This window comes from Lepidochelys olivacea (assembly GCF_965140295.1).
Source record: "Lepidochelys olivacea isolate rLepOli2 genome assembly, chromosome: 5".
In the NCBI taxonomy this organism is placed as follows: domain Eukaryota; kingdom Metazoa; phylum Chordata; order Testudines; family Cheloniidae; genus Lepidochelys; species Lepidochelys olivacea.
Genome location: NC_140415.1, coordinates 30,818,942 through 30,832,500, shown reverse-complemented (window position 1 = coordinate 30,832,500; position 13,559 = coordinate 30,818,942). Strand labels below are relative to the sequence as shown.

At 40.4% G+C, this 13,559-nt stretch overlaps 1 protein-coding gene across 2 annotated transcripts in view; it reads left to right on the top strand.

Moving 5' to 3' along the window:
• Positions 1 to 13,559, top strand: part of PAIP1 (poly(A) binding protein interacting protein 1) — a 45,072-nt gene that overhangs the window by 25,337 nt on the left and 6,176 nt on the right. For both annotated transcript variants that reach the window (XM_084629154.1, XM_084629155.1), the window contains exons 7-10: positions 5,072 to 5,178; positions 11,172 to 11,289; positions 11,459 to 11,513; positions 13,346 to 13,439. In XM_084629154.1, the coding sequence (XP_084485280.1) occupies positions 5,072 to 5,178; positions 11,172 to 11,289; positions 11,459 to 11,513; positions 13,346 to 13,439 (374 nt within the window). The remainder of the gene's footprint in view (positions 1 to 5,071; positions 5,179 to 11,171; positions 11,290 to 11,458; positions 11,514 to 13,345; positions 13,440 to 13,559) is intronic.

Here is a 13,559-nt window from a genome sequence, read left to right as displayed (position 1 = left end):
CTTTTTAAATATGCATTAACTACTTATGCTAAATAATCTGTTCCATCTTGTATTTACCTATGACGACTGATCTATACTACAGAGTTATTTGGATATAAAGCAGCTTATTTTACAGCTTTAGCTTATTACAGCTTGTAACGAGGCTGGTTCTGGCGGGACCCAGCTGAGAGTGCCAATTCAGGACAAATTGCTTAAAGCAGGGCAGTTGCAGCCCAACGTTGGGGTTTCTGTGCACACTAAGGGAAACCAAACCAGCCAAACAGAGAAGACCCACTGGCTAACCACAAGTCACACAGGCAATTCCCTTAGATACTCCAGTTTCCCAGTATCACTACCAGTGCCACTCGTTATGGGGACAAATGGTTATGAAAACCAATACCCCAGTAAAAGACAAAAGGTTCTCTTGATCCCAAAGGACCACGCCCCAGACCCAGGTCAATATACAAATCAGATCTTACCCACAAATCACGCTGTTGCTAATCCTTTAGAATCTAAAATCTAAAGGTTTATTCATAAAAGGAAAGAAATATAGATGAGAGTTAGAATTGGTTAAATGGAATCAATTACATACAATAATGGCAAAGTTCTTGGTTTAGGCTTGCAGCAGTGATAGAATAAACTGCAGGTTCAGATTAAGTCTCTGGAGTACATCCACAGCTGGGATGGGTCATCAGTCATTTGTTCAAAGCTTCAGTGTAGCAAAGTCCCTCCAGAGGTAAGAAGCAGGATTGAAGACAAGATGGAGGAGCTGCAGCAGCTTTTTATATTCTTTTGCCATGTGGTCTCTGCTTTCTTTGTCCCAAGGAAAAGCTGTCCCTCACATGGCCTAGAAAAACCTCAGAGTTCTGTCCATAGGCAGGTCCCTGCATACCTTGCTGAGTCGCAAGGTGTGTCTGCCTTCTCTCAGTGGGTCAGTTGTATAGCTGATGGTCCTTAATGGGCCATCAAGCAGGCTAGGCAGAGCTGACACCAACTGGTCTGGGGTGTCACCCAGAAGCATAGCATAAGTTTGAAAAACAGACAGTATAGACCTAATACTTATATCTTTAAATACAAAAATGATACATGCAAAAAGATCGCATAATCATAACCAGCAAACCATAACCTCGTCTTAGACACCTTATTTGACCCCCTTTATACAAGATTTGGTGCCACTGCAGGACCTTGGTTGCAACAATGTTCTATATGGTCCCAGTTGAAGTCAATAACGTCACACAGCTAACTCTGTAAGCGACTACACTGAAATGTAGCTCCCTCTCCTGTAACTTGCCCACTACACCAACTTAATAACTCCACCTTGATGAGAGGCATAGTGCTTAGGTCAGTGTAGTTAGGTCAATGCAGTGTCAGCATAGACACTCTCTAAGCAGACAGAAGAGAGCTCTCCCATCGGCTTAATAACACCGCCTCCAAGAGAAGCCCTCTCCTGCCAACGTAGCACTGGATTTTTCACACCCCTGAGTAACATAGTTATACCAAAGTAAGTGTGTAGTGGAGACCTTGCATAAGTTTCCCAGACATGAAGAGCTCTTTGTAAGCTCAAAAGCTTGTCTCTCTCATCAACAGAAGTTGGTCTCATAAAATACATTATTTCACCCACCTTATCTCTCTAACATCCTGAGACTGACATGGCTACAACAACGCTGCATAGAACAGTTGGAAGTTTTGGCAGATAAGTAAAGGAGCAATTGGTTGGTTGGTTTTGGTTGTGTGTTTTTTGGTTGGTTGTTTTAAAATGTAAAATTTATTTGCGTTGTTTGAGTCTGCACATAACTTCAGCAAATCATTGAGAGTCTAAGTAGTTCATCTCTAACTACTGCAATTTAAGAAAAATAAAATTCACCTTTTCTCTTGGGATGATACCTAGTTACAGCAGTAGTTGTGACATCACAAGTATAATTGGTGTTGGAGAACAGGAGATCATGTTGTTCTGAGAACTGCTTCTATGATATCATCCAGGGTTTTTGCAGCTAAAAATAAGCCAAAAACAGCCTCTACTTCAAATAGATATCCAAATTTGAATTTTATTTAAGTTTAGGCTTCTGAAACCATATTTAGGCATTTAATTAAGCAGCCTGATATTCATAGGTGCTGAGCTCCCTGTGATTTAGTTATGAGCTGACTGGGTGCTGCAGATGCTTAGCGCTTTGAAAACTCATTTCTTTAGGAACTAAATCTAGGCTTTTATATCTTCATTAAATGTCCAAGCTTGGAATTTTTGAAAATATCTACAGTAGAACTATATAAATTAAAAACGTGGCGCTCTTTTTGAAGGTTTGTTTTATGTCTGCAGCATTTAAGATTTGGGGGAGTTCAGCTTATTTAAAAAAAATAAGTAAGGGAGTATAGGCACAAAGACTTCTGTTCCTTCTGTAGCTTTTTTCGTATTTCACACTTCTTTATTCATTCTGTTTTCCAAACAGCATTTAATCTGTTTTACATAGATTTGTGGTTGAATATTTACTACACCTGATGAAAGATCCTGAGTAGTTCATGAAGTCTGTGTAGAAATACATGTTTGGCCTTTTCCATTAAGGTAATACAAATAACTCTCTGGCTTACGGTGACCATGGTTACAAGTTCTGCCCTCAGTTACAAGTTAAAACTGCTAATCAAATATTTGACTGTAGTTGGCTTATCAAATGATCTACTGTATTTTGTTATCTTTTATTTTTGAAGTCATCAGGACAAACATGCATTTCAAAATCATTCATCTAAGACAGTGGTACCAGTAGAATCGTTCTGTGTTCATCTGATCATTTGAAAGAAACATTACTATCTTTTGTTAATTGGGTATTATATGGGATTTAACTTGGCAACAATTAAGTGGCATTTTCTAACTACAGAAAATATAGCAATATAACTTTAAAAATATTTGACTTTGTATATAGTAACTATAATTTCAATTTCAGAGTAGCAGCCATGTTAGTCTGTATTCGCAAAAAGAAAAGGAGTACTTGTGGCACCTTAGAGACTAACAAATTTATTTGAGCATAAGCTTTCGTGAGCTACAACTCACTTCATCGGATGCATTCAGTGGAAAACTGTTAGTCTCTAAGGTGCCACAAGTACTCCATTTCTTTTTATAATTTCAATGGATCCCAAAACAGTTTAAAAATATATATTGCACCAGTGAAATACAGCAGCTCTGAGGCTGGAGGTCAGCAACCAGCTAGTGTACAGTACACAATAGTGGAGGCAGGGAAAATTTTGACAAAGATCACAAGCAAATCCTGGCTCTTCTGAGAGTGCCAAGATATTGTTAATCTCTGTACACAGCAGTCAAGAAGGCCTTGATTTTTTTTTTTTTTATACTGTCAACAGTAACGTGCATAGTACTTAATTTATATTCCTGAGAGTGAAGAAGGGCCAAATCAGTCTGGTTGGGTTTGAAGTCTGTTTATTAAGTCTAGCTTTATACATGATATATTACTCAATAGACCAACATTCGCAATTGCCATACGCATCAGTCATAACTTCATTAGGAAAAAATAGATATATTACATTTTAGTAATAAGGGACAGAATTTCAAATGAGTCAAAAGTCAAAGTTTCAGGTAAGGTCTAATCTTGCTGCTTTCTTCTCTCATACTTGTAGTCGTATTGGTCTTTTGTGATTCATAGAAGTTCTAAACTTGCATACAGACTGTGTTCTTTTTCTCTTCTTTAATTTCAGATATCCTAAAAATACATTTTTTTGAAATATGGAATTTGGGAACTTAGTACCAGTTTTTTTAGCTTTCTGTCATAAATCTAAATAAATACTACATTTATTTCAGAATTTAGTTTTGAAATAACATTGAAGTTTATCCTTCTCATGGTATTTTTGCCTAGTTGCAAGACCTATGAGGTAATGTCTACACTAAGTAATTTAGGAAGAGCTCCTCATCTCCCAGTGATGTGTGGGTTTTTGGGCAAACCTAGTGATATATCTCTCTTTTTAGGGGAAATAATTATCATAAAAATTGTAAAATAGAAAAGTCTTCATTGCTTGGAAAAACACCATCAGGTTTTGTGCACATGTTTAAAGAGTGAACCTTGCGTGGCTGCTTTAAAGTCTTGTGAGGTTACTGAAGAGTTGTTTTCAAGTTGTGGTTAGTGTAAAGTCCTGAAGATAACATAAATGGCAACAGGGCTGGTCATTCAATTTCTAAGTAGCATTACAAAGTGGAAGGTTCAGTGACCAAACTCACTTTGTTTACAAAAACCAAAGACCAGCTGTTGATGAACTACCAACACAATTTAATGAGAATTCATTAACTTATATCGGAGGTGGGCAAACTGCAGCCCGCAGGACTGTCCTGCCTGGCCCAGGAGGCTTACCCCCGGCCCCTCCGCCACAGTTACGCTGCTGCGCGAGCAGCAGGGCTACGAGATCCTGCCGCTCTGAGCGGCATGGTAAGGGGGAGGCGGTGCGCGCGGCGGTGGGGGGGTTGGGTAGAAGGTCCCAGGGGGTAGTCGGGACAGGGAGCAGGGGACGGTTAGGGACAGCAGGTCCCCGGGGCAGTCAGGGAGCAGGGGGCAGTCAGGGAACCGGGTGGTTTGGACAGGGCGTGGGAGTACCAGGGGGCCTGTTGGGGGTGGGGGCGGGGGAGGGACAGGGAGTGGGGGGGTTGGATAGGGGGTGGGATCCAGGGGGAGGGGGGCGGGGCAGGCAGTTTGGGACAGGGGACCCCAGGAGGGGGCAGTCAGGGGACAAGGAGCAGGGGGGTTTGGATGGGTAGGGGGTTCTGAGAGGGACAGTCAGAGGGTGGGAAGTGGGAGGGGGCGAATGGGGGGCAAGGGCGGTGGCCAGGCTCTTTGGGGGGCACAGTCTTTCCTACCCGGCCCTCCATACAGTTTCGCACCTCGATGTGGCCCTCAGGCCAAAAAGTTTGCCCACCCTAACTTACGCGGTCTGTAATGTTATGAAATTAAAGACATCTAGAAAATCAAGGTTAGCTTTTCCTTTAGGGTAGTCAAATAATGTGTCTACACTTGTCACAGAATTCCATGAACCTTAACTTATTTTATGTAGTGCACTTACATGCTTTTTTATTAATAAAATATGCCTTTTTTTTTTTTTTTTTTAGTTGACCGGATCAGTTTTGGAAGATGCATGGAAAGAAAAAGGAAAGACTGATATGGATGAAATGGTCCAGAGAATTGAAAATGTTGTCCTGGATGCAAATTGCAGCAGGTGGGAGGAAAAATTAGTTGATCATTAATTCTTCACTGCTTTTCTTTACTCGTGTGGGGTTTTTCTACTTATTCTTCAGAGCTGTATGTCACTTAATATTTCTGCTGTATTCAAATTATGTCAATGTACAGAATGCATTCTTTGCAGAGTTATAGTAACCTTAATGGGTCTTTGTTCTTATGGGCCATGAGGTAATATACTTTATGCTAGAACATTCCCATACAGTAAAACCTGTTTCTAAAGAATGACTGGGAAATTTGTACATGTATAAATTAGATATTTTAAGCAATTTAATATAGATTTTAACCTTGGGTATTAAAATACCTTTTCAGTGCTATACTTCTATAGTGGACTTTATAATTTTTGCTTTTGTTGAAGTAACTTTGTCAGTTACAATATTTCTTGATTTTGTTCACAGTTTACCACCTTGGTAATTTATATACCATATGCGATGGTTGGTTACTATAGAATATCATGAATATTGTATATTTCACTGCTAATATATCTCTTCAGTATATTCATTAATTTGAACCAACAGCACTTCCAAAATGTACTGTTGTGCAGAAGAGTTAAGATTAGTTTTCTAAGAGAACATTTTGGATGCTATAATTATAAGTGGCAAAACTATTCCTGCTAGAGTATCTTGCATAGAACATGTTCATTAAAGATATTGTGAGGGAGATTGACTTCGCTAGTATGAGGATTTATTGACTTTATTCAGTGTCGCTGATCATCCCCAATAATTATTCTGCCTCCACAGTACCTCCTCTGTCTCTTATGGATCTGATTAGAGGTTGGAGAAACAATGGAGGAGTGGCTGGGTAAACATCACTCTAATACAGGGGTTCCCAAACTTTAACAACCCGTAAACCCCTTTCATTAAATTGTGAAATCTCGTGAACCCTCTCCTAAAAATTAATATTTCCAGGGATTTAAGTTTAAATTTCCTCAGTGTGATGGATACGCTTGCTTTGCTCTGCATAGCTCTTGCAAGTCTGGAACCACTGGAGAAAGATAAAGTCTCAGGTCTGGTTCAGCATCAAGTCTGTTTCTGTATTTGGTTTTCAGATGTGTATATGAGGAAAATGCTTTCTCACATAAGTATGTTGTTGAAAATGGTAACAAAACTGTAATAGCTTTTTCTGCCAGAAGAGGGTACTAGTTTCTTAAACTCAGCCAAAAGTTGATTAATGACAGATTTCTGAAACTCCTTTTCAGTTCGTAATCACAGGAGATCTCAAACAATTTCTCTTTTTCTCAGTATTCAATATGTGTGTTGAGAAAGTGGTATCATCAGAAGGGTTATGAATCCAGTCATTATCGCCTGACATAGCTGGAAAATTGTGCAAAGTCCTTTTAGGTGTGCAGTTATATTGGTTTTAGTGCACTGATCCAACTGAAGTTTATGTTCTGCCAGGAAGTCATGAAGAGTACTGAAACACTCAGTTTGATTGTTTTTCAAACAACTTTCCCAGAACTGCAACTTTTTTTTTATCATGGATTCAACTCGCTCTTGCACATTGAAAACATTATACTGAGGCCTTGAAGAGATAAATTTAGGTAATTAATTCTTGAGAAAATATCTGCGAAACAAGCTAGGTTCTGGAGCCAGACGTTATTTTCCATACAGCTGGCAAGGTGGAAAGGGTGGCTGTTGAAAAAAACTAGGATTTCCATTCTAAGCTCAAACAAGCGCAAAAGGATTTTGCCCCATGAGAGCCATCTAACTTCGGAGGGGGTCAACGGACAATTGTGTATATTACCCATTTCTTCACAAAGTATGTGAAATATTCTGGAATCTGTTGGCCATCATTTTATGAAATTCACCATTTTCACTGCATTATCCAGCATTTCCTTCAGTCCCTCAGGCATGTGTTTTGTTGCAAGGGCTTGTCTATGGCTACTGCAATGAGTCCAAGAGACTTTTGATGCAGCCTTTTTTGTTTGATCTACAAATCTAGTATACTTGCCCGTCACTGATGTGGCCCCATCAGTGTAAATGCCTAGGCAATGAAACCAATCTATTTCCTTTTCTTGAAAATATGCATAAGTCAGATTGAAGATCTCTTTTCCAGTTGTACGTTCTTCCAATGGTCAGCAAAACAACAAGTTTTCTTCAACCATAGCTTCATTCACATAACGTACAAACCACAGCAAAATAGCTAGATTATCTACATCAGTTGATTCATCCAACTGTATAGCATAATATGGACTATATTTCACTCTATGTACCATTGTAGTCTCTACATTATTTGAGATGTCATTAATTCTTCGTGACAATGTATTATTGGCAAAGGTGTCAATCCTTTTTGCAGCCTTTTCTCTGAGCATGCAATGAACTACATCTTTTATACATGGACCAATCAAGCTGTCTGCTATGGTATGGGCTTCTGATGCTTTTGCTACTCAGTAGCTCATGCAGTATGATGCTTCAAGTGCATTTGCATTATCAGTACTTGCTTTGGTTATAAAACTGGTAATGTCACTTTTCCTCTCAGCTAATTTTCGCTTGAAAAAATGAATAGGCTTGTCGAGTTGTGCAGGATGCCTAGTTTCTAAATGGCTCCGAAGTAAAGAAGGTTTGAGGCTGCTGTTTGTTGAACATCACCACAAATTACACACAGTGGTTTTGGACATTCTTGATCACCAATGCAAGTAAAGTCATATTTTATATAATCATTGTCATATTTTCTTTTCTTTGTAAGTGACTTTCCAGGACCATCATGATCATTAGACTTAGATTTTCCACAGTGTGGACTTGAGGAAACACTAGCTGATTCTTGTGTCTTTACACTTTCCTTTTTCAGCCACTTATCCATTGAACTTGTGTACAAAATATTTATTGTGTTGTAATAAAAATAACAGATAGAATGCTAACAACCAACAAACTAGAAAATGAGAAGATTCACTCATGTCTCACTGAAGCAAAACAGCTCTCCAGAGAGAATGACTTAGTATCGAATTACTAAGGCACCTTAATGCTGCTACACTGGCTACAATGTGGTTCCAGCTGGTTTGGCGCTCAAACCCCTTTTCTTCCACCACTAGGGCCATTCCTAGGGGGGTGCCCCATGAGGGACAAATTAGCCTGGATCACCCCCTCACATATAGCATGGCCCCTGCTCACTCTGCCCTTTATGCTGCCCAAGTTCCCCTGTTGGCCAAGGATTCGAGCTGCCACCTGCGCGTCTGGGGTCCCAGCTGCTGCCCTGCCCACCACGGGGCTCAGGCTGCTGGCCCTCCGCGGGGGTCTGGGCTGCCGGCTCTGCCCTCCACGGGGCTTGGGCTGCTGGACCCCATTGACTGGGACTCAGGCTGCCCGCTCAGCGCTCCACTGAGCTCGGGCTGCCAGTCCCTGCTGACCACTGGGGCTTGGGCTGTTGGCCCCAACTGCCCAGCCCCTCACTCCCTGGGTCTCGGGCTGTCTACCCTGCAACTGGGTCCCGTTTGCTGCCTCCCATGCCCGGCGTCCTCTGGCCACCATTAGAGAAATTTTTCTGGCTACCCCCCTGTAATATGGTGCGAACCCCCAGGGGTGTGCGAACCCCAGTCTGGGAACCACTGCTCTACTACATTCAGCTTCAGGACTTCCACAGAGAAATCTGGACAGGAGTTTATTCCATCCCTCTGAGTTCACAGATCACAGAATATCAGGGTTGGAAGGGACCTCAGGAGGTAGTTCTTCCAAGGCTGCTATTACACAGCCATGGTGGGACCCAGACAATTGCAGCAGGTGTCCTGTCAGAGAGAGGAAGGCCAGTGGATCAGTAGTTGTCCTTGCAGGAACCTTGTTGCTGCTCAGTAGCATCTGTGGCAGGTATTACACCTGAGAGCTTCTGGCTTTGCATGGAAGGAGATTCATTTTTGTAGATACCCCAAGATCACTGGGAATGGGAGGACCTACAGCCTCAAAAATCCATGGTAACCAAAGCCTCTCTCACCAGAGGAAAAAGTCAAAGGTAAATTCAGATAAGTGAATGTTGTTGAGTTTTCATCCCCCCAGCTTTCTTATGCAGGCTTTTCGGTGGGAGGGGTAATAATGAGTGAAATTGCCCTGTTGATGTAAAATCACTGACGGCAATGCTGACATGAAAGAGAATGTTACAGACTCTGCTTGATTCACTCTTGCGGCAGGTTTGATATTTTACTGGAAACGGAAGTATTGTCTGTTGTGTATCATCTTTTCAATTATCTATTGAACTCTGAGGGAGAAAAGCAAATCCCTGATCTTGTGCCTTCTGTAGATCTAGTTGAGAGAAAGTATAAAGAAAAGTATAAAATCACCTCACTGCATCCAGATCCTGACGGGAAAAGAGAATTTATCCGAAATAAATCCCGGAACAAAACAAATCTGAAGGATTTATTGTCTTCAAGGTTCAACTGTATATTAAAAAAACAACAACATGTCCTCCAATTACCCAGTACTGTGACCACCTGAACATAATTGGATTTTTTTGTTCTGTTGCACGAACTTTATGGCTGTTAAGCCACTTCACGCAAATCAAAAGCCTTTGTAGTATCTTGGATTTTGCTTACTATTAACACTCAACTTTAAATAATTTGTGAGTTGTTACTTTTCATGATTTTATCATGCTGTATGCTCATCAGTAATTTTTTTTTAGAACAAGTGAGCTTTGAAATATGACATTTAATTTTTTTCTGTCATTGCACATATTTCATTGCCATTGATTGACTTACAATATCTTCCTTCACAAAAATAGGTAAGGGGAAAAATGGACTGTAAGCGATACTTTCAGGTATAAGTCCAAAATGATGATGATTAAGTTAAACAACTAAAATTTTGGGAAAGATTCCTCCAGCCTAGACAGTCATACAGTAAACATCTGGGAAAATTTCATGTTACTCATAAGAAGCGTAATGGGAACAGGATGATGATGACTGTTCTCGTATTCTCTTATCATCATGTTCCTATTACGCCTCCTATTATGGCATTTAGGGCAGTGATGAAGCTCCTCCACTCCTGTCTGTTTCTGGCAAGTCTTTCAGTTGTTCCCCAGCTGTGCCCCAGATTTTTCAGCTCGGCTTCCACAGCGCTTCGCCATGTTGTTTTCAGGCAGCCTCGTTTCGCTTGCCTTCAGGTGTCCATCTTCTTGCTACTCTGGTGATGGAATCAGTTTCCATCCGAAGCACATGACCGATCCATCTGCAATGCCTCCTGGCAATGATGGTGCTCAGATCCTCGTGGCTGCACTGTGTCAATAGATCTTGGTTTGAGATTGTTCTGGGCCAAAAGATACGGAGGATTTTTCTGAGACAGGTTGTATGGAACGAAGACAGTTTGGGCATGTCACACTTTCTCATTCCCCAAGAACAGTACATCCTCTAATTTTATAAATAGCTACTTACTTATAAATGTAATAGTTTTTTGTTCTTTGTTTCATATTGCACGTATAAGTGGATGTGCTAGCTAAAATAGGGAGGGAACTTGGCATTTGTAATTGTATTTTGCAACGCATAAGAAGCGAGTAAAGATGTAAAACATCATTTGAATGTATTGATATTATGTATACTGTTTAGTCCTACATAAGTGGAAAATGTAATATCCTGGGGGACGATATTTAACATGTCAATGTGATTCTCTTGCACACTTGTTTTCTGTAATTGATTACGTTATACAATCAGAATTACTTCACTACATCCGTGGTAAGAAACTAGCTCGCATATGTGTTCATTCAAAATCAATTGTGGTGGCAAAATAGATAGATTTTCTAAAACCATTTTACTGTAGATTTGTTTAGTAACTGCTAGAGTTTTGATATCTTACTGGTTTTTTAACCCTTTCTCTTCCCCCTACCTTTAGCTATAAATGTGTGTGAAACATTCTCTTTTAATTATTTTAAGGGACTTTGACTTAAATTGTAGCATATGCAGTGTTACAGAGATGTTGGATTGTAAAGAATCTTGTTTGGGTTTTTTTTACATTTTAATACAAAGTACTTAAGCAGTTCTTGGTGCTTTTTGTCTGTTTGCAGAGATGTAAAACAGATGCTTCTGAAACTAGTAGAACTACGCTCAAGTAACTGGGGTAGAGTTCACGTAACCTCAACATATAGGGAAGCAACACCTGAAAATGACCCCAACTATTTTATGGTATGAATATACTCAGAAACATCAATTGTTCAAGTTGATGTATTTTCGTAAAGAAATGCATAGAAATTTTGTTAACCTTGATAGATGTTCTGGAAGTAGTAAAGGCAATGAACAATTATCCTGTTTATATTAAATACGTATATAATTGACTGTGTCATTTCAATTTTAGAATGAACCAACATTTTACACTTCTGATGGTGTTCCTTTCACTGCAGCAGATCCAGGTATGTCTCCAGCTTAGCATAGTCATTTTCCTAAGAAAAATATAGCTAAGGGTACGTCTACGCTACTCACCGGTTCGGCGGGTAGTGTTCGATCTATCAGGGATCGATTTATCGCATGTAGTGTAGACATGATAAATTGATCCCCAATCACACTGCCGTCGAGTCCGGTACTCCACCGCGGCGAGAGGCGGAAGCAGAGTCGACGGGGAAGCAGCAGCAGTCGACCCTGCGCCGTGAGGATGCGAGGTAAGTTGACTTAAGATGCGTTGACTTCAGCTATGCTATTCTCGTAGCTGAAGCTGCGTACCTTAGGTCGATCTCCCCCTTCATCCCCCCCGCAATGTAGACCAGGCCTAAGTTGAGGAGGCCCTGTCCAAATAGGCACAAAACAATTTTTAAATAATGGAATTAGTGCAGTTTCAATGGCAAGTAGCGTGAAGACAGTAAAGCAAACAAGTGATTGAATCCTTCCAGTGTGCCTGCAGATGGGGACCAGAGAAAAAACAAAGCTCTTCTTATATCACTCCCTCTGTAAAGGGGGAGAGCTGGCTTATCCTGCTTTGTTGTTTTTCCTGTTTTCTAGCTAATGGAGAAGGAAAAAAGCCATCTTGTATTTTATGTGCACTCCTTATTCTCCTCTCCTAAATTTAGCAGCAACTTTCTCCTGTGACATGATCTGTTATCGCTGGGAGAATTTTATCCTGAAAAGAGCTGAACTAGGTCTAAAGAACCCATTATGGCTTGGGCAGACATGACTCCGACTCTGAAAGAGATATGAGGCAAGCCGCAGTGGGGGGGGTGGTTGTTAGTGGGTTATAGATTGTAGTAATAAGCTATAAATCCAGTGTCTCTATTTAGAGTCTGGGTGCTAAGACCAGGACACATCAACTCAAAGCAGCACCTGACCCTGCCAGAACAACAGATGCAAAACCTGCAGACATATCACCACTGCTACAATGATCAACACCCTCCACAACATATTTTTCTTGATCCATGAGTCCTTCACATGTGGTCTACTGCATCCACCGCACTAAATGCCCCAATAGCCCCTATGTGGGTGAAACCAGACAGTCATTATGGTCTTGAATAAATTCACACAAGAAAATGATAAAAGACAAAAACATCCTATCACCTGTGCGTGAACGCTTTTCACAAAGGGATCACTCTATCCATCCTCATCCCCAAAGGAAACTTGCAGAGCACTTACAAAAGACGAGCTTGGGAGCTTAAATTCATAACTTCACTGGACACTAAAAATTAGGAACTGTATAGAGAGACTGAATTTATGGCCTAATACAACAATCTATAACCCACTAACAACCCCCCAGCTGCTTCCCCCTCCCCCTCTTCCTTTCCTCCCTGTGACTAGAAGGGTGCTAATGGGCCACTTTGTCTTGAATGGTCCCTTGAAATATGTGTCAACTATGCTAAACAATGTGTTCCATTTTGTATTTAGCTGTGACATTTTGAGTATATTTCCCGGGCCTGAAGAAGAGCTCTGTGTAAGCTTGGAAGCTTGTGTGTCTCACCAACAGAAGTTGGTCCAGTAAAAGATACTACCTCATCCACCTTGTCATTAATATCTTGGGACCTACACAGCTATAACACTGCATGCAACATTTGAAATTAGAAAGGAAGATCACTTTTCTGCAGTATACATATCTCATTGTTTATAGAGTCTAATAAAAAGACCATGTTCATACTGTATCATTGGGTGCTGGACTAATCTTACTCTATTTTAAATTACATTCTAATTTTACAAGACCTCTGAGAAACGTTCATATGTTAAAAGTAGACTATGTATAAACTTACAATATTTTTTTCTTTTGTAGATTATCAAGAGAAATATCAAGAGTTGCTTGACAGAGAGGATTTCTTTCCAGATTATGAAGAAAATGGAACAGACTTATCAGGGGCTGGAGATCCGTATGTTTTGTTTTAGTCTGATACTTTTGCTCAAAAATGTCTAAGTTGCATTTCAGTTTTTTGTTTAAGTTTTTATTGATTTTTTCATAAAGAAGCACAGTGAAAAGTTCAAAAAGGTAC